General features: G+C 38.3%; 1 protein-coding gene across 1 annotated transcript; it reads left to right on the top strand.

Moving 5' to 3' along the window:
• The first annotated feature begins 20,498 nt into the window (after window positions 1–20,498).
• LOC143887217 (heavy metal-associated isoprenylated plant protein 39-like) lies at window positions 20,499–21,600 on the top strand. The gene is made up of 3 exons (XM_077391327.1): window positions 20,499–20,622; window positions 20,957–21,032; window positions 21,125–21,600. The coding sequence occupies exons 1-3, from the start codon at window positions 20,617–20,619 to the stop codon at window positions 21,400–21,402; spliced, it is 360 nt and encodes a 119-aa protein (XP_077247442.1). The 5' UTR covers window positions 20,499–20,616; the 3' UTR covers window positions 21,403–21,600.
• Window positions 21,601–24,751: the final 3,151 nt, after the last annotated feature.

Raw genomic sequence — 24,751 nt, forward strand, 5'->3', positions numbered from 1 at the left:
TCGAGGATAGCTAAATTGACCAAGATAATCAAAAGATGTATTTCTTGGATTACTCTCTAGACATCTATGATTAAGTCATTTGACGACAAGGGATGGTATCCAAAAAAATAAAAATAAAATGAAGGATTTAATTTTTTGGTGGGTTGAAGGATTTAATTTGACACCAACTCAGAAGTAAAGTAGCCAAAAAAATTTCTTGGTTTTGCTAAAATTTCCAATTGAGGTTTCTATCATAACAAAGAGTTCTGAGGAACCGTATTGATAAATTCGAGTGGCAGCTAGATCTCCCCGATGGTCCTTAGCTTCCTCTTACTACGGTCATCTTTAGCATTTATTCAGGCTTTCCCTTTCTACTTTTCAGGCTTATATATACCTTATCATATATAAAATTTGAAGAAAACTCACAAATTTGAGGGAGAAACTAAGCATTGGTCCATTTAAGATCAAGACCAATTCCGAAAAAGTTGCCAAAAAGGACCCCGGTCGACCAAATAAATTGTAAAGAGAGAGGGAAAGTACACAACTGGTTAGAAGATTGGTCCATTTAAGATTACGACCAATTGCAGAAAAGGTTGTTGAAATAAAGTCCAATTCAAAGTGTTGTAGGCTTTTTCTAATAATAATTTTCAAACAATGGACTTTTTCATTGTTATTAGATCGATCACCTCTTCTATAACCATCATTCGGCTTCTTATTTTTCTATCACTTCTGCTTGCTATTCACCGCAAGCGCTTCCTCACTCTCTTTCACAGATAATCCGGCCATCTGGCTTGCCAACATCTCTTGAGTAATCAAGAGATTCTCCAACTCCAGGAGAGACGGTTGTGTTGGCCAACCACAAATAGCAGTGATAAAACCGCTAAACTCAGGCCATGGATAATTGTTCTCCGCATCCCGCTTTCAGTAATCTTAGACTCCTCTTCTAATTGAGATATCTCATTACATAAGTTTTTAACTTTCATAAAATAATCAGAAACGAATAAATTACCTTGTGTTAATGAGCAGATCTCGTTCTCCAATAATTACAATCGTGCATCGTTCACCCGTGAAAAGAGAGATGAGAGTGCATCCCACACTTCCTTTGGAGTTTTCGCATCTCTAATATGCTCAATCAACTCCTTCTATATTGACGCCTTCAATACGTACATCACAAGTATTCAATGGGGCTGATTGCCATGTACACTGCTGGGTGTCTTTGGTAAAATTCTTTAAATTTTTTGGTGTCTTTGGTATTTTCAACGTTCTTACAGGGATACAAAGGCAATTATTGTATTACATATATCATCTTCACAACCTTGGGAATCACGCAACCTGGGTCCATTATTTTTTGTAGAATAAAATTCCAAAACGGAACTCTCTTCTGAACACGAAGATGAAAGTGAAAACGACCCACGATTTGGTCTTTTTCACAGGTGCTTCATATGGGGTCGTCCTTCTATGGTAAAGATATTGTGTCACATTAAACATCTTGGGCCCAGTCATGATTTCAGTAGTGAAATCGCTACTTAAAAACAGACTTCCATTGACCCTGAAACACACCTTATAAGATATGCCCCACTAAAGACCTAGCATTAAGCGTTATTGGGTCATTGATCTGGTGGGCTATAACTAGTTTGTTCTATTGGATTTATTTTCACTGGGAATGATGTTTAACATTTGATAAATCTGATCAGAGTGGGGTCAACCACAAGGTCATGCTTGAATTTGTTCGCCCTATCAATGCTAATAGAGATTGCTTTTGATTAAATCGGACCATCACGAGGTGAACCACATGTTCAATGGTCCTGTGACGAATGGATCGATATTTCATCAGTAAGACTATGGCTTACAAAAATGAACCTTTAAATCTGCCGTTGGAACCCTAACCGATGGATTTTAGGCTGAGACGCCCCACTCAGGGATGATCCAATCCAACCGGACATGTGTCCGTCTGCTAGATCAACGGACCCAATCACATCAATGTGTCATACATGAAATCCAAATAAATAAAAAGAGATTTTATATGGTGTAAGCCTTTATAGTCCCTTATTTTTCAAAAAGTAATGTACGGACCACATCATATGATGATCCAAACCGTCCATGTGATGGGCCACAACGTAAATATATAGGTTGTGACCCAAAAATCATTTCCATAGGATGATCCTAGTCCTTCGATCTACAAAGGTTTCCGTAATATGCAGTTCCTCTATAGATTGGAGGGTTGGGATCATCCTATAGAAATGATTTTTGAGGCACAACTTATTTACGTTGTGGCCCATCACATAGAGGGTTTGAATCAGCCTATGATGGGTTCCACAAAATCTCAAAAAAATAAACAACAATCGTCTTTATAGCTGGAAACCACAACGTCCAAAGGTGGTTGTTAGTAAAAAATAAAAAAAGAGAAATTTGATCCTTTATCTTAAAATGTTTTCTTTCTTATTATTTCTAATTTTTTGCCACAACCACAACCACAACCACAACATTCTCCCTTATAAAAATGAATTTAATATTTTAAATCAAGTGTAACAGTGTAATTTTTGTATTAATAGAAACCGTCAATTAATAGTAGTTGAGTCAGGGATTTTTTTTAAAAATATTTTATCAATTTCTAATGTTTTTGATATTAAGTGGTTGATATCTACCAATGCATACTTTTTAAAATTAGAGACTTTTTGGCAAAAAATAAATTTTTTTTTTTGGGGAGGGGGGTGGGGGGGGGGGGGGGGGGGATGTTCTTTAGTATTTTCAACTTATTAACAGGAAGGGGTGCAACTCGGGTAAGGTTCAACCCGAAAATATTTGAGCAGGGTTGAGTTTGGGTTGGGTTCAGGTTGAGTTCGGGTTGGGTTCAGGTTGAGTTCGGCTCGGGTTGAGGGTTTGGGCAACCCGACACGAGTGAAATCCGACATTTTGTATGATTTTTTTTTTAAAAAAATTATAAGCTTAAAAACTTGGGTTGGGTCAGGTTGAACTCAGGTCAGGTCGGGTTGGGGTTGGAAAAATGGGTTCCTCAGGACAGGTCGGGCTTAGGTTGGGAAAGTGGGTTCCTTGGGTCGGGTCGGGTTGCACGTACCCAACCTAGGTTGCACTAACAGGGCCCTACCGGCAATTATTTTAGGGAAATGTTTTCAGCACTACTGTATTTTGATGAGGGCACTCCTCACTTTATTAAAAGTACGGTATGGCCCCCACCATAAGATGATCCAAATGGTCCATTAGATGGGCCACAACCTAAATAGGTTTGTGACACAAAAATTATTTCCATAGGTTGATCCTAACCCTTCGATCTACAGAGGGTTACGGTCAACCCTCTAACATTCAGATCGGAGTGTTGGGATCAACCTATGGAAATGATTTTTGGGTCACAAACCTATTTAGGCTGTGGCCCATCTAATTGAATGTTTGGATCATCTTATGGTGTGGGCCATACTGTACTTTGAATAAAGTGAGGAGTGCCCTCATCAAAATACAGTAGTGCTGTTAACATTTCCCTTATTTTATTACATCATCTTCAGGACCGTGGTCACCACGCAACCTTGTAATTTTTTCCTTTTGTATAAACACGGGGAAGTGAAATATTCTTCTCCTTTTCTTACTTGGGACAAGGAGAAATTATATGGTGCAAGGCCTTACAACAATAAGGCCCTTGTACGGTGGAAGTACCAACCTTGATATTTAATCCAACAGCAGCTTCTCAAAAAGTGAGCTGCTGTTGGATCAAATATCAAGGGTGGTACTACCATATTGTTGTAACGCTTTACACCATATAAAAACTGGGGGACAAAGTGTACTTATGACTACTCTTTACAACGGAGAGGGCTGCCCCAAGTAAGAAAAGGCAAATATATCATAGGTAAATGGTTTCTAAGCTCAAGCTTAGATAGGTTATCTGAGCTAGAGACTCTAAATAGGGTGGGTGCCTATGTTGTTTGGGTTATGTTAGATATTAATTCTATAGGACCTGACATAGATAGGGTGTTCCTAAGCAATCATCTCCATAGGATCATGGTAAGTGCTGATTTGTGGAAGTTTAAAATGGACGGCTAGAAAATGGGTTCATTTTGTGCTGTACAGATCGAACGGTTAGGATGATTGTATGGAGATGGTTTCTTAGGAACATCCTATCTATGTCAAGTTCTATGAGATGAATGGCTTGGATGAGTTAAACAACATGGGAGATGGTGTACTTATAGTGTTTAGCTCAGATAATCTATCTGAGCTTGAGCTCAGATACCGCGCCCCATATATCATTTCCCTAAACCTGTCAACTTCGCGTTATTTATACAAATCTTCCGGACGAAATTACCCTTATCATTCCGATTTTAAGGTAGCGAAGACACTGCATGGCATTTAAAAAAGTGGGTCCATTTATCTTGTCTTTTTTTTTGAAATATGAGTCCATTTATCTTTTAAGTCGCAAAAGACCAAATCAATTAAAGGAGACCAAACCTAACTAACCATTGACTTGTCAAACACATCGACAAAATTTAGCCCACCAAAGGTGTGGCATTTAGGTGATTGGTCCATTTATCTAGGGGCCATAACTAATTTGACGTATTGGATTTAGTCTGTGATTGAATGATCTTGGATCGTCGAACAATCTTTTGATAAAGAGACTTCAAGGAAAGCCCTCGCTATTGTGCCATGTGCACAATCGCGTATTTAGATTTTGTGAGATATGCAAATCTTTATTGAACCAAATTAATTGCGGAGCTTTGTTTTCCAAAATCAATTTTTCACTTGTATTGGTTTGCAAATCGAATTCATTTTTCATGAACCCAAAATCCCTAGTGACATTTTGTAAGGACTTTTTCATTGTTTTGTTTTTGGCGAGTTGTAAATCCAAATTTTCATGAAGTTTTTCACAAGCAAAAATTAGTTCATCATTAGAGAATTCATGAGACATATCATCAACATCATTTACCTCGGATAAGGAGATATCTTGTGTTACATCGGCGAGTCCCATGAAGCAAAGGTCTCTTCATCCTTTCCGTTGGATTCATTTCCGGATGAAGCACTCCCTTCATCCCAAGCCGCCGCACATAAAGCCTTTTTGCCATGTCTTCTATTCTTCCTATCCTTGTCATTGTTGTTGATGAGTGGGCAATTTGGCCGTATATGACCAACCTTGTTGCACTTATAGCATCTCATCTCCTCTTTGTTTGAAGGCCTATTTCTTCCTTGGCTAGAGTTGCCTCATTTCTTGAATTTGAGAAATTTCTTGAATCTCTTGGTGAAGAGAGCAAGATCATCTTGTGTGTCTTCTTCACTCTCAACTCTTGCTTTGAAAGCTATTCCTTTCCTTTTTGTATCTTCCTTTTATTTGTTTAAGGTTTCTCTTCCTTTTAAAACCATTTCAAAAGTTATTAAGGAACCTATTAAGTTTTCTAAGCCCATTTTTGATACGTCTTTTGCTTCTTCAATGGCGGTGACCTTGTGATCCCAATCTTTAGGTAAAGACCTAAGTATTTTGGTAACTAAGTCCTTGCTAGATAATTGTTTACCTAAGGATCTCAACCCATTTGTTATGTTTGTGAACCTAGTATGCATTTCGGCAATGGTTTCATTAGGGTCCATCATGAATAGCTCATACTCTCTAAAGAGAAGATTCATCTTGGACTCTTTCACTTGATTTGTCCCTTCATGAGCTATCTCTAGCATATCCCAAATCTCCTTAGCGGTTTCAAGAATAGAAACTCGATTGAACTCCTCGGGAGATAAGGCACAAATCACTTGGGATTTATCCCTGTGACTCCTTTATGAATACAACAACAAGGATAAGGAAAACTAACGGTTTTCTTTTCTTTAAGTGGATCTCACGGTCCCACCAATGTGGGCCACACACAAAAAACGCCAACACGATATTCATTCACCCATCAAATCAACGGTCCCAATCAAATGGTCATTGATCACTGTCCCAATCAAATCAACAGCCTCATACCATTTATCATCTCCGCCGATGTAGATTGCTTATCATTGACCACTGTGCCCTATGTGTGGGAGTGAGAGAGTTAGTGCCCCACATGCTTATCCATTGCAGGCATGCTTCTTTTTTTTTGTTTGGCTATATATTAAATAAGGAACCGAGAAGGTCCTGAAAGAATACAAGAACAAGAAAAGAGAAAGAAAAAAGAAAAAGGAAGAAAAAATACAATTAAGGAGGCATGTAATCAAACCACTCCAGAACAACTCTATCAATACTAGCCTTTACCAAAACATCAGCTTCACAATTGGCTGACCTCCTAACATGCACGAAGGAGGTAGATGAATCCATCACCCAATCAGAAATTTCCTCAACCAAGCTTAGAAACCGCTAAGGGGAGGGAGCAGAACCCGAAATCCATCTAATCACATGGAAGAATCTCCTTCTACTATTACTCTACAAAAAAGCGTCTTTCCGGTCTAAGCTCCACAACGTTCACTGAAATTCCACTTAGCAACCCAAGAGGGGGTGAATTGGGTTTCTTTTCAAATTTTAAGAATTTTGAAAACTTAGATTGCACTAGTTTTAGATTGAATAGGAAATCAAAAATAGTATTCAAAGCAATAGTGAAAACTTACCACACAAGAAGAGGTGAAGAGGCAAAGAAGCTTTGACACAAAGATTTTTATAGTGGTTCGGTCTTAGCTCAAGACCTACTCCACTCTTCTCAAGTTACTCTCCTTGAGGATTCCACTATCTTCTCCAAGGAACTTAAATATGGCGTTCCTTCCGCCTTGTACAAATCGAGCTCCACGCTCCAAGGGTCTTCTACGGTGCCCTTTGTGCCAAATACAAAGAAGATGAAATGAAAAAGGCTTGCTTGCCTCTAGATAGGCTAATTTAAGGTAAAGCTCATTCACTCTCACAAGAACAAGATGAACAAATGAAGGTGTCTCTCAAGAATAATCTAAGGTAAATGGCACAAGAGAGAGATGGAGAGTGAAGATCTTCAAGAGAAGGAGAATAAATGGCTTTTAGTGCTCTTGAAATCTTTGTAAAATCCTTAGGTGAAAAGCCCAAGAGTCCCTAAGTTCATATATATAGAGAGGGCAAAGAAAACACAAATTTTGCTCTCCAACGGTCGTCTCGGACTCCGGGCTCGGAGCTCCGAGAATTTTCTCGGAGTTCCGAGCTCGGACCTCCGAGAAGCCTACGAACAGCAGAATTTCCTTATATTTTTGCTGTTTTTGTTTGGGCTTTTGGAACTTTGATTTTTCAAGATAAATGGAATGTCATGAGAGTCCAACAATGTTCGGACACCACTATGAACATTCACAAACCCATTAAATTTTATCTAGGTTGATTTTAACTCTCCTTTGTGCCATAGACCTAGACTAAACATTAAGGACCATTTACATTCTAAATTTACTTGGTCTTCAATCTTGTTGGCACCTTGTAGGGGCTTTGACATGTCTTCACCCAACTCCATTGATGCTTGAGCCAAGGTTGAACTTTTAAGTTGATTTGCCATTTTTGTGCTTGAGTTGATTTGCCATTCTTGTGCTTGAGTTGATTTGTCATTTCTTGTGCTTGAGTTCACCCTTGTCATGCACTCTTGAGGATGGTACACTGTGAACATCATAACTTTGCCAATGGAAATTATTAGTGTATAAAACCTTTATAACAAATTGAGTTTGTTAATCATCAAAACAATTCAATAGGAGTACTTGTTGAACCCTTGGGCTAACAATCTCCCCCTTTTTGATGATGACAAACATAATTTGTTTTAGGGTAGGAGCTCCCCCTTTAGGGATGAATAAAACACTTTGGGCTCCCCCTAAGAGTTTGATTTAATTGAACATTTAAGGCATTACTTTAAGGATGAAAATTTGATTGTAAAATTTTAAGCATAGAGCTTTGCTCCCCCTTAATATATGCATTGGGAGCTCAAATATTCTCCCCCTTTTGTCATCACCAAAAAGGTGGAACAAAAGGAGTGAGAGTAGGTGAGAGCAAATGAACAAGTAACGTGTAATGCTATAGAGAGAGTAGGCATAATACAAGGTATGCAAGCAAAAAGAATGGAACATAGAAGCACACCGCACAGAAAACAAAAGAGATATATATATATATATATATAGGATGTGAAATGACATACAGAAAAGTGCATACAACCAGTCAGCGTACATAGCATTCATGACACATCATAATAGTGACAGATGTAGATAAACCTAATACATCCCAAAAAAGATCCATACAACCAACGTATAGTCCAAAGACTATCGATACAAAATAGAAACAGATAGATACACCGAATAGAAATAGAAATCTGAGCAAAAACAAGAACCAACATCAAAGAACTCGAGCCATCTACTGATGCGGAGGAGGCGGTGGCTGATGAGAAGAGCTGCCCGGCGCCTGGCCCCATTGCTCACCGGAGAGGTAGCGATAATAGGCGGCCCACTGGTCATCAACAGGGGTAGTCAGGGTCTGGAAGCGAGCAGAAATCTCAGAGTCGACATGGGTAGACAGCTGCGCGAACTGTGAGGCCATGGATCGCTCAATAGCCTCCTGCATGTGAGCCAAATCCTGGCGAGTGCAGAACTGAGAGGTATCATGTGATGGCTGGGGTGCTGGTGCAGCCTGGGCCTCGGCTTCATAGCCGCCTCCATCTCCAGAATCAACGTCAATTGCTGCTTGATTCAGAGCCATGCGGTTAAAGGTCTGATCGTCAAACGGGGCAGTCAGAGTCATGGTCATTTCTCCATCCAAGGTGATGCCAAAGTGACGGAAGACAAGGGTGAGGACCATGCCATAGGGCAACGAAGAGCGGTAGCGGCCAGGGGTCTGAAACATGAAGCGGAACATGATGTACGGCAGACAAAGCTGGCGGCCCTCTAGGATGCTGTAGATAAGATAGGCCTCTAAGGGTCTGAGGGCTTCACGCATCCTAGCACGAGGGATGAAGATGTGGTACATGAAATTGTGAAGCATGCGCGCTACCGGAATGAGGTCGGCGGATTGGACGGGCATATTTGAGCGGTAGCGCCGCATAATCCGACCATAGACCGTGTCATGATCGATATCATCAAGTGAATGTGTCCCATCTTCCGGCCAGAAATAGTGTGAGAGGCCATCAGAGCTAATCCCAAGAAGAGTGGCAAAGGTGTGATAGTTGAGTTTGATGACTGTTTTCTTGATTTTGGATTCAATTTTGAAGAAGGAAGGGGAAATTGTGAGATTGGCGTAGAAGAGACGCACCAATCGAGGGTATACTGGTTCATTGAGGTGAAGGATGGGTGTCCAATGGAGGGCATCAAATTTGGCCTGTAAATCAAAATGTTGAAGGATAGGGGGATCAATGTACCTGCCGGTGAGGATGCCCCTAGTGCCGACGTTGGCCCAGAGTTTCTTGGCCTTATCCCCAGTGAAAAATGAGTTGGGCATAACCTCGGCCGCCACAGCCTTCGCCTTCGCCTTCTTCCGAGAAGGCCCTTCTTCCTCGGAAACTTCTTCAGGAACGTATTCGGGATCTGCAGCTTGGGAGGAGCCTCCAATGTTGAGATTTTTGGTTTTAGAAGGCATGGTGAGAGAAAGATGTGGGTGGAGAGAAAAATAAAGAAGAGAAGAGAGCCCTAAAATGAAAGAAATTTGGAGAAATAGAGAGAATTAGAGAGAAATAGAGGGAAATAGAGAAGAATAATGGTGTAAAAAGAGAGAATAGCCCTAGAATGGAGGAAATTAGAAGAAATGGAGAAGGGAAGAAGGAAAGAACGAAAAATGGGTGAAATTCTAGAGTTTGAAGAAGAAGAAAAAAGGTTTTTGGGAAGAAGAGAGGGATTTTGAAGGGAGAAAAGAGTTGTGGAGGAAGGTGTAGGGAGAAAAAGGAAGAAAAAAAACGAAAATGGAGGTAGGGTTTTAGGAGAAATGGAAGGAAGAGGGAAAGAGGAGAGAAAAATAAGTAAAAATGAACCGGGTCCAGGGGATTTAACACTCCTGGCCCGATTCTCGGAGCTCCAAGAAATATTCTCGGAGTTCCGAGAACACATGCAAATTTTTTTTATTTTTCTACTGTCCAATTCTCGGAGTTCCGAGAAAATTCTCGGAGCTCCGAGGACAACCTGGAAGAAATCTCGGAGTTCCGAGAAAGTTTCTCGGAGTTCCGAGAAACGCTCCAGGAGCCCTCTGTCCATTTTCTCGGAGTTCCGAGACAAAATCTCGGAGTTCCGAGAAATTTTTTTTTTTTTTTTGAATTGAATTGAATGTGAGGAGAACATAGTTACATGTGATATTTCGAATTGCAACTTAACCATGATCCAATGCATGAACACACAGATGACTTACCGAGGGTTTAGATGATGGCGCAAGGCCAGAGTTTTAGGTATCTTAATTTAGGGTGATGGTACCGACTCCCCCTTGAAATGAAGTGGGCTATGGGTACCAATTGAGTGATTTTTAGAGTTAGGGTTGGATCATCTAAAACCATGTAGTCACAATCAAAATATGAGATATATATAGACATATACAAAGATAATTGTGTCTTCTATTCATGCTTCATGTGCAAACTCTTTCACTTGATCTAGACTCCAAATGTTAAGTCCACTCCTAAGGTCACAAAATCGATCCTCATTAAGGGGTTTTGTGAAGATGTCCGCCAATTGTTCATTGGTGTGGATGTACTTAATTTCAATATCCCCTTTTTGAGAATGATCTCTTAAGAAATGATGCCTTACCTCTATGTGCTTAGTTCTAGAATGTTGAATTGGATTTTTGGTCAAGTTGATGGCACTTGTATTATCGCAATGGATTGGAACATTACTAAATGCAAGATTGTAGTCCATGAGAGTGTTCTTCATCCATAGGATTTGTGCACAACAAGCGCCGGCCGCAATATATTCTGCTTCAGTAGTAGACAAGGCTACCGAGTTTTGTTTTTTGCTAAACCAAGACACTAGAGACCTTCCAAGGAATTAACAAGTGCCACTTGTGCTTTTTCTATCAATTCTACAACCGGCAAAGTCGACGTCCGAAAATCCTACTAGATTGAATTCATTCGATCGTTCATACCATAAACCTAAAGAGGGAGTTCCTTTGAGGTATTTGAATATCCTCTTAACGGCATTCAAATGAGACTCTTTAGGAGCCGATTGAAACCTAGCACAAATACACACACTAAACATTATATCCAGCCGACTAGCGGTCAAATATAATAGACTACCTATCATTCCTCTAAACTTTTTCACATCAACCGGTTTGCCAATTTCATCCTTTTCTAATTTGGTGGAAGTACTCATAGGAGTTGGCTTGATTTGTGAGCTATCCATGCCAAATTTCTTAAGGAGTTCCCTACTATACTTCTCTTGGTTGATGAAAATTCCATTTTTACATTGTTTGATTTGAAGTCCTAGGAAATAGGTAAGCTCTCCCATCATACTCATCTCAAACTCTTTTTGCATGGATTGTGCGAATTCTTCACACATCTTATCATTGGTAGCATCAAATATTGTATCATCTACATAGACTTGAACAATAAGCATATCTTTTTCTTTTCTTTTAATGAACAATATTTTGTCAACCGTGCCCATTTGAAAGCCACTCTCTAATAGAAATGAGCTAACCCTCTCATACCAAGCTCTAGGAGCTTGCTTTAGACCATACAAGGCTTTGTCCAACCTATATACGTGATTAGGGTATTTGAAATCCTCAAAACCGGGAGGTTGTTCAACATAAACTTCCTCCATAATATACCCATTTAGGAACGCACTCTTCACATCCATTTGATATAACTTAAAGTCTTTGTGGGATGCAAATGCAAGTAGCATCCTTATGGCTTTCAATCTAGCAACCGGAGCAAAGGTCTCATCATAATCGATACCTTCCTCTTGGTTGTAACCTTGGGCCACCAATCTAGCTTTATTCCTTTGAATATCTCCATGCTCATTGAGTTTCTTTCTAAACACCCATTTTGTCCCAATAACCGGGTGATCACTAGGCCTAAGAACTAACCTCCATACTTGGTTCCTCTCAAATTGGTTTAGGTCCTCTTGCATAGAAATCATCCAAAATTCATCCTTTTCAGCTTCTTTTATGGACTTGGGTTCTATTTGGGAGATAAATGCCATATTGGCACAAACATTCCTATAGTGAGATCTTGTCTTAACTCCTTGTGAGGTTTCACCTATGATTTGGGTAGAAGGGTGACTAGACATGATTTTACTATGTTTGGGAAGACCTTCTACTTGAGATTCTTCTATAGTTTGACCTTCTAGATCAAGAGTTTCTAAGGATTGAACAGTGGACTTTACTTGGCTATGAGGCTCTAGAGGATTGACACCTTCATCATCTTCATTAATGACTTTAGGAGGTTCAAATGACTCATCAAATTTTACATGTACGGATTCTTCCACAATTTGAGTTCTTTTGTTGTAGACTCTATAAGCTTTACTATGGGTTGAATAGCCTAAGAAGATACCTTCATCGGATTTTGAATCAAACTTGTGCAAGGTGTCTTTCATGTTTAATATAAAACATTTACAACCGAAGACTTAGAAATAGCTAACTTTGGGGGGTGTTCCACTCCATAATTCATAAGGTGTTTTGTTAAGGTGAGGTCTAATGAGCACTCTATTTAAAAGATAGCAAGCCGTGTGAACGGCTTCCGCCCATAAATTTCTTGGAACATTGTGCTCATTTAACATGGTTCTAGCAATTTCAATAAGTGATCTATTTTTCCTTTCAACTACCCCATTTTGTTGGGGAGTTCTTGGAGCCGAGAAGTTGTGCTTGATTCCATTTTCATTACAAAAGGTATTAAACTCAAAGTTCTCAAACTCGGTTCCATGATCACTTCTAATTTCATTTATGAAAACCCCTTGTTCATTTTGAATTCGCTTGCACAAGTTGACAAATTTCTTGAAGGTTTCATCTTTACTAGTTAAAAACAACACCCAAGTGAATCTAGAGTAGTCATCAACAATCACATATACATATCTACTTCCTCCTCTACTACTAGTCTTCATGGGACCAAATAGGTCAATGTGAAGGAGTTGGAGTGGACAAGAGGTAGATACTACACTTATGGGTTTAAAAGAGTCTTTAGCATGTTTTCCATGAATGCAAGCACTACAAACTTTATCTCTAATGTATTTGAGTTTAGGTAACTCTCTCACAAGATTCTTAGAAGATAATCTTGAAATTAAATCCATATGAGCATGACCAAGTCTCCTATGCCATAACCAAGGGTTATCATCCATGGCGGAGAGACATTGGATGTTTTGATTTTGAAGGTCTTCTAATGCTAATGAATACATATTGCCATCTCTATATGCAACAAATTCAACTTCATTATTCTTGGAATTCAAAATTTTATATCTATCTTTTTCAAAAAGAACTTTGTGACCAAGAACACATAGTTGACTAATGCTTATCAAATTAAATGAAAGACCGTCAACGAGCAAAACATGTTCAACCTTAATGCCCTTAATTTTAATGGTACCTTTACCGAGGATTTTGCTTCTTGTATCATCCCCAAAGGTGACATTTCCTTGATGACTCATGGTGACAAAGGCGAACTTGCTTACATCTCCCGTCATGTGCCTTGAGCAACCGCTATCCAAGAACCACTTGTCCTTTGAGGGTTTTCCTTTCAAGCACACCTACAAGAATCAAAGCTCATGTTGAAGTTTTAGGTACCCACTTTTTCTTGGGTCCTTCAAGGTTAGCAACATCATAAAGCTCATTCTTTTTAACCCACATAAATTTTGTTGCTTTTGATTTCTTAACATTGCATGCAAACCTTAAGTGTCCTATTCTACCACAATAGTGACAAGTGGGAATAAAAGCACTAGTGTTAGCATGGATGTGGAAGAAATTTCCTATAACTTTATTTTTGAATGAGGCTTTTCCTTTAGAAAAGGATTGGTAACCAAGACCATTTTTTTCTAGAGAGACAAGCTTATTTTCAAGAATTTCATCTAGTTTATTTTTGCCACATGAGAATTTTTTAAATGTTAAATGAAGTTCTTGGCATTTCAAAACAAGTTTCTCATTTTCTTCTTTTAAGCTTTTGTTTTCAAAGATTAATTTGTCTACTTCTTCATTCAAAGCTTTGTTTTCCAAAATCAATTTTTCACTTGTATTGGTTTGCAAATCGAATTCCCTTTTCATGAACCCAAAATCCCTAGTAACATTTTGTAAGGACTTTTTCATTGTTTTGTTTTGGCGAGTTGTAAATTCAAATTTTCATGAAGTTTTTCACAAGCAAAAATTAGTTCATCATTAGAGAATTCATGAGACATATCATCAACATCATTTACCTCGGATAAGGAGATATCTTGTGTTACATCGGCGAGTCCCATGAAGCAAAGGTCATCTTCATCCTTTCCGTTGGATTCATTTCCGGATGAAGCACTCCCTTCATCCCAAGCCACCGCACACTAAGCCTTTTTGCCATGTCTTCTATTCTTCCTATCCTTGTCATTGTTGTTGATGGGTGGGCAATTTGGCCGTATATGACCAACCTTGTTGCACTTATAGCATCTCATCTCCTCTTTGTTTGAAGGCCTATTTCTTCCTTGGCTAGAGTTGCCTCATTTCTTGAATTTGAGAAATTTCTTGAATCTCTTGGTGAAGAGAGCAAGATCATCTTGTGTGTCTTCTTCACTCTCAATTCTTGCTTTGAAAGCTATTCCTTTCCTTTTTGTATCTTCCTTTTGTTTGTTTAAGGTTTCTCTTCCTTTTAAAACCATTTCAAAAGTTATTAAGGAACCTATTAAGTCTTCTAAGCCCATTTTTGATACGTCTTTTGCTTCTTCAATGGCGGTGAACTTGGGATCCCAATCTTTAGGTAAAGACCTAAGTATTTTGGTAACTAAGTCCTTGCTAGATAATTATTTACCTAAGGATCTCAACCCATTTGTTATGTTTGTGAACCTAGTATGCATTTCGGCAATGGTTTCATTAGGGTCCATCATGAATAGCTCATACTCTCTAAAGAGAAGATTCATCTTGGACTCTTTCACTTGATTTGTCCCTTCATGAGCTATCTCTAGCATATCCCAAATCTCCTTAGCGGTTTCAAGAGTAGAAACTCGATTGAACTCCTCGGGAGATAAGGCACAAATCAAGGCATTCATTGCTTTTGCATTGATAGTGGATTCTCTTCTTTCATTTTCATCCCATAGTTCCATATCAACACTAGGTTCATTATATCCATTTTGGATACTTCTCCAAACATCAAAATCCAAAGATTTTAAAAACACTCTCTTTCTAGCTTTCCAATATGGATAGTTTGAGCCATTGAAGAAGGGAGGTCTAGTGGTGGATTGCCCCTCATTGCTATGAGAAAAGGTTGCCATTTGAATCTTTCCCTTGTAGGTTTTCAAAGAGAATTCCTATGTAAGAGCCTATGCTCTGATACCAAGTGAAATTCCACATAGCAACCCAAGAGGGGGTGAATTGGGTTTCTTTTTAAATTTTAAGAATTTTGAAAACTTAGATTGCACTAGTTTTAGATTGAATAGGAAATCAAAAATAGTATTCAAAGCAATAGTGAAAACTTACCACACAAGAAGAGGTGAAGAGGCAAAGAAGCTTTGACACAAATATTTTTATAGTGGTTCGGTCTTAGCTCAAGACCTACTCCACTCTTCTCAAGTTACTCTCCTTGAGGATTCCACTATCTTCTCCAAGGAACTTAAATACGGCGTTCCTTCCGCCTTGTACAAATCGAGCTCCACGCTCCAAGGGTCTTTTACAGCGCCCTTTGTGCCAAATACAAAGAAGATGAAATGAAAAGGCTTGCTTGCCTCTAGATAGGCTAATTTAAGGTAAAGCTCACTCACTCTCACAAGAACAAGATAAACAAATGAAGGTGTCTCTCAAGAATAATATAAGGTAAATGGCACAAGAGAGAGATGGAGAGTGAAGATCTTCAAGAGAAGGAGAATAAATGGCTTTTAGTGCTCTTGAAATCTTTGTAAAATCCTTAGGTGAAAAGCCCAAGAGTCCCTAGGTTCATATATATAGGGAGGGCAAAGAAAACACAAAATTTCGCTCCCCAACGGTCGTCTCGGACTCCGGGCTCGGAGCTCCGAGCGACATATTTTTTTGAACCTCGAACAATTCTCGGAGCTCCGAGAATTTTCTCGGAGTTCCGAGAAGCCTACGAACAGCAGAATTTCCTTATATTTTTGCTGTTTTTGTTTGGGCTTTTGGAACTTTGATTTTTCAAGATAAATGGAATGTCATGAGAGTCCAACAATGTTGGGACACCACTATGAACATTCACAAACCCATTAAATTCTATCTAGGTTGATTTTAAATCTCATTTGTGTCATAGACCTAGACTAAACATTAAGGACCATTTACATTCTAAATTTACTTGGTCTTCAATCTTGTTGGCACCTTGTAGGGGCTTTGACATGTCTTCACTCAACTCCATTGATGCTTGAGCCAAGCTTGAACTTTTAAGTTGATTTGCCATTTTTGTGCTTGAGTTGATTTGCCATTCTTGTGCTTGAGTTGATTTGCCATTTCTTGTGCTTGAGTTCACCCTTGTCATGCACTCTTGAGGATGATACACTGTGAACATCATAACTTTGCCAATGGAAATTATTAGTGTATAAAACCTTTATAACAAATTGAGTTTGTTAATCATCAAAACAATTCAATAGGAGTACTTGTTGAACCCTTGGGCTAACATTCACTCTGGTCTATTGGTCAGTTCTGAAATTGTTTGTGAGAGCTTTTTTGAAACTATGATAACCTTTGACAACTTATTAAATAATAAAAGGCAAGGCGAGTTAGTGTAATTATCAAAACATGGTAGTGCAATTTTGAGTATCCTTGTAGACTACACTTATTGATGAGAGTGTTTCTTTGTTTTTTGTTTTTTATTTTCTGAGTCAGTCGTTTTATTTTGGTCTTAAAGATAGTCATCTTTTGGGCAAGGTCAAGTTCAAGGGCCAAGTAAATTATGGGCCAAGTGGGCCATAGGTTTGAAATTGGTTTAGGGTCCGATGAGTCTTGACAAGTGGGTGAGTAAGAACTAAGAGTATAAATATTTACGGAGGATTGCTACATTGACCAAACTGATCAGTTAAGAAAAATACATTGGCCAGCCACTTGATTGCAGGTTAGTTCCATTTGAACTCATTCTTCTTGGGCTTAATCCACTTTACTTGACACATCCTTAGAATTTTCGTTGGGTTAGGCATCATATCAATAGGCCCAAGGGCTTAAACTTCAATCGGCAAGCAATCTAAAGAAGGCTTGGCATTATGTGACTGGGAAACACATGAATATCTCTGTAGGAGTGTCTCATGTCCTCATTCATTTATACCATAGTACTACTAAGTACATGTTGTGAGTGATTGTGATGTGTTAATTGAAGCTCAAGAATTAAATGTAAATTTTTAATTATTTTTATATTTAATTATATTTAATTTGTGTGTGTTTATAATTCTCAATATATACATGATAGTTAAAACAATAATGTAACAAATGTGATTTAATTAACTACTAAGGTAAGTATGCAGATAATATTATCAGTTATAATTAACATTTTGATGATGGTTATTTTGTGATGTAGGATGGTTTCAGTAGTGAAATCGCTACTAAAAACAGACTTCCATTGACTCGTGAAACACACCTTATAAGATATGGCCCACTAAAGACCTAGCATTAAGCGTTATTGGGTCATTGATCTGGTGGGCTATAACTAGTTTGTTCTATTGGATTTGTTTTCACTGGGAATGATGTTTAACATTTGATAAATCTGATCAGAGTGGGGTCAACGACAAGGAGTCATGCTTGTATCTGTTCGCCCTATCAATGCTAATGGAGATCGCTTTTGATTAAATCGGACCATCACGAGGTGGACCACATGTTCAATGGTCCTGTGACGAATGGATCGATATTTCATCAATAAGATTATGGCTTACAAAAATGAACCTTTAAATCTGCCGATGGAACCCTAACCGATGCATTTTAGGCGGAGATGCTAGCATTACCCACTCAGGGATGATCCAATCCAACCGGACATGTGTCCATCGGCTGGATCAACGGACCCAATCACATCAATGTATCACACATGAAATCCAAAGAAATAAAAAGAGATTTTATATGGTGTAAGCCTTTATAGTCCCTTATTTTTCAAAAAAGTAATGTACGGACCACATCATATGATGATCCAAACCGTCCATGTGATGGGCCTCAACGTAAATATATTGGTTGTGACTCAAAAATCATTTCCATAGGATGATCCTAGCCCTTCGATCTATAGAGGTTTCCGTAATATGCAGTTCCTCTATAGATTGGAGGGTTGGGATCATCCTGTAGAAATGATTTTTGAGGCACAACTTATTTACGTTGTGGCCCATCACATAGAGGGTTTGGATCAGCCTATGATGCATTCCGTAAAATCTCAAAAAAATAAACAACAATCGTCTTTATAGCTGGAAACCACAATGTCCAAAGTTGGTTGTTAGTAAAAAATAAAAAAGAGAAATTTCATCCTTAATCTTAAAATGTTTTCTTTCTTATTATTTCTAATTTTTTGCCAAAACCACAACCACAACATTCTCCCTTATTTCGTGGTTCCACCAAAAGTCCAAAACATTGAGGAGATGTCGTTATCCCCTGCTGGAGAGCCTCTATCTTTTGCACATAGAGAGAAGGTACTAAAATAAAAATGAATTTAATATTTTAAATCAAGTGTAACAGTGTAATTTTTGTATTAATAGAAACCGTCAATTTATAGTAGTTGAGTTAGGGATGTTTTAAAAAAAATATTTTATCAATTTCTAATGTTTTTGATATTAAGTGGTTGATATCTACCAATGCATAGTTTTTAAAATTAGCGACTTTTTTTGGGGGGGAGGGGGGAGGATGTTCTTTAGTATTTTCAACTTAACAGGTAGGGGTGCAACTCGGGTAAGGTTCAACCCAAAAATATTCGAGCAGGGTCGAGTTCGGGTTGAGTTTGGCTCGGATTCGGGTTGAGGGTTTGGGCAACCCGACACGAGTGAAATCCGACATTTTTTATCATTTTTTAAAAAAAAAATTATAAGCTTAAAAATTTGGGTTGGGTCAGGTTGAACTCGGGTCAGGTCGGGTTGGGGTTGGAAAAATGGGTTCCTCAGGACGGGTTGTGCTTAGGTTGGGCAAGTGGGTTCCTTGGGTCAGGTCGGGTTGAAATCATTACATTTTTTTTGTTTTGCGGGGGGGGGGAGGGATTTTTAATGAGCTATTGATATTGGAGTTTTCATACTCTACAAAAAAGCGTCTTTCCGGTCTAAGCTCCACAACGTTCACTCTGGTCTATTGGCATGTTCTGAAATTGTTTGTGAGAGCTTTTTTGAAACTATGATAACCTTTGACAACTGATTAAATAATAAAAGGCAAGGTGAGTTAGTGTAATTATCAAAACATGGTAGTGCAATTTTGAGTATCCTTGTAGACTACACTTATTGATGAGAGTGTTTCTTTGTTTTTCTGAATTTTTTTTTAAGTCAGTCGTTTTATAGTCATCTTTTGGGCAAGGTCAAGTTCAAGGGTCAAGTAGGTTATAAATTATGGGCCAAGTGGGCCATAGGTTTGAAATTGGTTTAGGGTCCGATGAGTCTTGACAAGTGGGTGAGTAAGAAATGCATGGGGCGGTAGTGATGTGGACATACCCGTATCTAAGTCCAATCTACTATAACAAATAACTAAAGTAATGTCCAAAATGATCAGCTAAGAAATTAAAATGTTCAATTTCCAATTGAGGTTTTTGTAACAACAAACGGGAGTTCTAACTTCTGAGGACCCAAACTGACAAATTCGAGGGGCTGCTAGATCTGCCGTGTTCTTAGCTTCATCTTACTACGGTCATCTTTAGCATTTATTAGGGTTTTCCCTTTCTGCTTTTGAGGCTATGAGGCCTGCCATTGGCTTATATATATCCCTTATCATATATATATAACTCTGGAGGTCGGCCTGCATTCGAGTGTGTTTGGTTGCACAAAAGCCAGGATAGTTTAGGGTTTGGCTTTGAATTTAGGTGCAACGTTAGCAGAATCTTTTGTTTAGTTGCTAATGTAACATTGAAATCCCTAGAGACTACCAAACAAGTTTCACGTGTGATTATTGCATGTCTCGTAGCATGCATCTATGTCAAAAAAGGTGGAATTTGGCTTGGTGATGATTTTTCTCTTCCCACTCCCCATACGAGGTGTGCAACCAAACACTACTTTCCATCTGGTAAAGTCTTGGTAAATCAAATGTTTGTCTCCTCCCTGTTGACTAGTTTTACAACTAATCTAGAAGGCAACTACCTGCAGCCAAACATAGCCAGATCCGGGTTAAAACAAAACTGAAAAATTGTAGGGAGAAATCAAGTAGGGAAATGATATCACCCCGTCAATGATTTAATATCATTTCCCTTCAAGTATTATCAAGATAATATTAGAGGAGGGTAACTATTAAATATTATTTTGCGTCAACAGAGTGATGTTGGCAGATGACGACTTGCAATGCGTCAGTTCCTTCTCACAAACTACTTTCCATTCATTTAAATTCATTTTCCCCCTCTCTCACCAATCTATTATTTCTTCTTCTTCTGCTTCTAAATTTTATTAAGCACTTACTTTCATCCTTCATATTTTCCCACATTTTGCTTGTTGATTTGTTGCTATTGCTTGATTTGATTTTGGAGCAGAGAACCAGAAGAAATGAGGGTTAGATTTATTTTTCCTTTTTTTGTTTGTTTTAGCTAAACCCAATTCAAATTTTCTAAGAAGTACAGTTGTTCATGGGTTTCTCTCTATTTTGAATTTTTTTTTAATAGTCTTAAGATATATGACAAAAATTCTTGATTGATTTGGGTTTTTTTTTTTTTTTTTTTTTCTGTTTTATTAATTTCAGAAGATTGGAGATTGAATTATGTCTTAAGTTTCTTACTTTTCCCACTTCAATGATTTTCAGAAGCTTCTTTAGTGTTGGGTTTTTCTTTTCCTCTGATTTAACTGTCTTCAAATGCTTAATTCTTATGGGTTTTTGTGATTGTTTCAGAAAGTGGTCTTGAAAGTAGATTTATATGACGACAAAGAGAAACAGAAGGCTATGAAGGCTGTCTCTAGCTTCTCAGGTATCTTTGTTTAAGAAGTAGGAATTCATTACTCATAAAACTATATTGAGAATTCAAGTAAATGACTTTTTTTTTTTTTTCTAATTTTGTAGGGATTGATTCTATCACCATGGATATGAAAGATAAAAAATTGACAGTGATCGGAGACGCAGATCCCGTCTATGTGGTGAAAAAATTGCGGAAAGCCTTTCATACAGAGATCCTCACCATCGGGCCCGCGAAAGAGCCTGAGAAGAAGAAGCCTGAACCCAATGTGAAGAAAGTTGAATCAGCCGAGCTTATCAAGTTCTACAACACCCATAATCCAAATGCACATTACTATGTCCACACTGTAGAAGAGAACCCAAATGCTTGTTGTGTTATAATGTAAGATTTGATGAAGAAGAGATATACAAAGGGGTGGAGGAGCCACCGTTAAGTCCAACAGGCTTAAAAGTTAACGATTTCTGTTTAGAGGGGGAAAACACACAGGTTCCAAAAGGCTTAAAACTGTCGTTTTGGAAAAGGGGGTTAAGATAGCTTTTGCCCTGAAAATAAAGCATATGGTGCATGGTGCTCTTTCTTGTTATGGAAATATGTTCTTTTCTGCAAACTTTTTCAAACTTTTGCAAAATGTTCATAGTGATTTGGTATTGAGATCCAGACAGACCGACCTCTTGAGAATTCAAAACCTAATTGGTTTGTTGTTACAAGAGTTTGGCAAAATCCCACTGCTTGGTTTGTGGCAATTTAACAATATCCAAGGAAATGTTAGTTGGAAGGATAGAAAGATGACCTGACAGAAATTGAAGTACAAAAAGAGTGGTAGACAAAGATCTCTAGTGCGTCCAGTTATTTACGTTGGGGCTATCCAAATGTCAAATGAATGATTCAGATCTTTGAATAAGCTGGGCCCCACCTGTACTTCATAGAAGATCTGTTTCAACTTAAAATGGGTATAAAACAAATTTTATGTATATTTTTAAGTGAAAAAATAGGCATTAATTTTTCTTTTTCTCTTCTTTCTAGCATCGCCATTAGCTCTCTTGCACTGTTTGTTTTTCTGTTCTTGTCTTCATTTTTGAAAATTTTGTTTTCTTGTTTTATGTTTTGTGGATCTTTTGTTCCCCCATCCAAAGGGGTTGTCTTCAAGCTTCATGTATATCTTTCCCACTTCTCTAAATGAAATGAAATCTGGTAGGGGTCTTGCCTAAACCCAGCTTACCCATCCAAAAAAATAAAAACATAGACATGTCCCTAACAGCTCTCCCTACTTTGCCATGTATACAATCACATCTTTACATTTTGTGCGATTTTCATTTGCTCATCAAATCGGTCCCAACCACATCCATACGGCACACTTAATATTAACAATGATTTTGAAGCATTCTTCTAATTATAATAATAGATGTGGTCTAAAATACAGCTGCATTTTTTGTTACCAAAAAAATAAAAATAAAAAAAAGGGGACACCTCTTATTACTACTAGAAGTTTCTAGCCTAGACTACCCTGGAGGAAGCTTCTCGAATAAACTCGGCCTCATTACTTTTTTTTTTTTTTTCCAGATTTTCACCGAGGCTACTGATATTGGCACTACTAAGTGATTTGCTAGCGTCCATCGCAAAAGGCATTTCACAGATGGTCTCTTGCATGTCAGACCAGCCACCTCGTGAATGAAGACAAAAGCTGCTCAAAAGTGAGAGTGAAGACAAAAGCTGCTGAAAAGAGAGCCTGTGTGGCTGGTCTGACATGCAACAGACCATCTGTGAAATGCCTTTTGTGATGGAAGCTAGCAAATACCACTATGTGATTGTACTAACTCACCTTATCTTTTACTATTTAACCCGCTGTCAAAGGTTATCATTTTTTCCAAAAAAGAGTCTTGGTGGGCTCACTCCACAACGTTCACTCCTCCATCATTGTGTTATATTGTAAGATTTGAAGAAGAAAAGATGTATTTTTTTGTCATGGTTTTGAGTTCTCTGTAATGTCGAAACCGATCCCCTGAGACGCATAAAGAACAGAGAAGATAATCTGTGCAATGGATGTTGGATTGATATTCATGTTTCTGTTCAAGGGAATGTACAGAGATAATAAATCTCCTGACTTAATTGTGTCCATGTATGAAGAGAAGTTGAAACTGAAATTTGCATTTGATAAGGCCCTCCGCATGAATATTGGTGTACTTAGTACTTTATTGATCTTACGGTTTCATCATGAGCTTTGGACGCTATACTTAAATATGTTCTAATAGGTGATTGATTTTTGAAGATTGAACAATATATAAATATTTCTGTAAGAGTGTTTCATGGTAGGCCATATTCAGTTATGGGAAAAAATTGATGAATTGATATAGTGAATTTGCCTCTTAAGATACAATGAAGTCCATTCACTATGACTTATGTCGGTTAGTGTTATGCTTAGAAAACAAACCGGAATACCTTTGGATTTTGGAAATATGTCAAGACACTAGTTTATGTAGAAAATAGGCTACCAGATAGGTAAAGCTAAACAGTAGAGGGTGAGACTATAGAATGTGTTGAAATTAGGGGTGGCAATGGTTCGGTTTCTGTTCGGTTCGACCCCCAAACCGAACCGAACCGAAATTTGAATCGGTATGGTAAAACCAAACCGAAACCAAACCGAAACCGAATTTTCGGTTTGGTTCCGCCAATTTTGCCACCCCTTACTCATAATAATTGAAAATATTCGGTTTTGGTTCCGTTTGATCCCCAAACCGAACCGAACTGAAATTTGAATCAGTTTGGTTAAACCAAACCGAAACCTAATTTTCGATTCGGTTTCGGCTCGGTTCCGGTTCGGTTCGGCCAATTTTGCCACCCCTAGTTGAAATCCCTTGAAAACCATTTTTATCTGTATTTATTTCCACTAGTTGGGTTTTGGGTCTTTAAATAGACCTATTGGTGACTAGTTGTGTGGATTTAAACTGTGCCTTTTCACAAGTCTGTAACCTAGATCAAACTCGGGTGATTTTATGACCGTCAGATCACACAAGGTCTCTAGCGCACTAAAGTCTATTGCCATGCACCATGTGTGCGTGTTTTGAGTGGAGAGTCTTTATAAATCTTTTTCAACACTTCTAACTTTTTCATGTTGGACTAAATTTTTAAGTTTCCCACAAGCTTTCACAAACCTTTTACAAACAATCATTTTTAACTAATAATGGATATCCCTATTAAAAAAAATCCAACATATCAGTATGATATCTGCCCAAATATGAATCCTATTGGCCAATACAGTTAAAAAATAACATGTCTTTTTGGTTGAATTTGTGATCTCTACCTGTTTGGACCGCAGGAACTTTTTGGAAAAGAAAAACTTTTCCAAAATTTCATGATTTTCCATTGTTTGATTACACATGAAAAAAGTAGTTTGAACTTTGAACCACCCCAGTCCAAGTTTTATGGACCTTTAATTTATAATGATATGCCTAAAATTTAAAACTTCCCCCTACATTGTGGAAATAAAACAATTTTCCTAGGAAAAAAGATTTCCTCAAGAAATATTTTTCCTACAATACAAACCAGGCCTTAATTTATGACTATGTTTTCTAGGGGTGCAACTCGGGTCGGGTTTGAAGCCAACCCGACCCAACCCGGAAACCTCAACCTTCAACCCTAACCCAACCCGACCCGACTCTTAACCCGGTTTGGTTAACCCGACCCAACCCGGATTTGTGTTTCCCCAACCCGAACCCGACCCGACCCGACCCAACCCG

This window comes from Tasmannia lanceolata, unplaced genomic scaffold (assembly GCF_043159265.1).
Source record: "Tasmannia lanceolata isolate RefF3 unplaced genomic scaffold, GAP_Taslan_0.1 ptg000012l, whole genome shotgun sequence".
In the NCBI taxonomy this organism is placed as follows: Eukaryota; Viridiplantae; Streptophyta; class Magnoliopsida; order Canellales; family Winteraceae; genus Tasmannia; species Tasmannia lanceolata.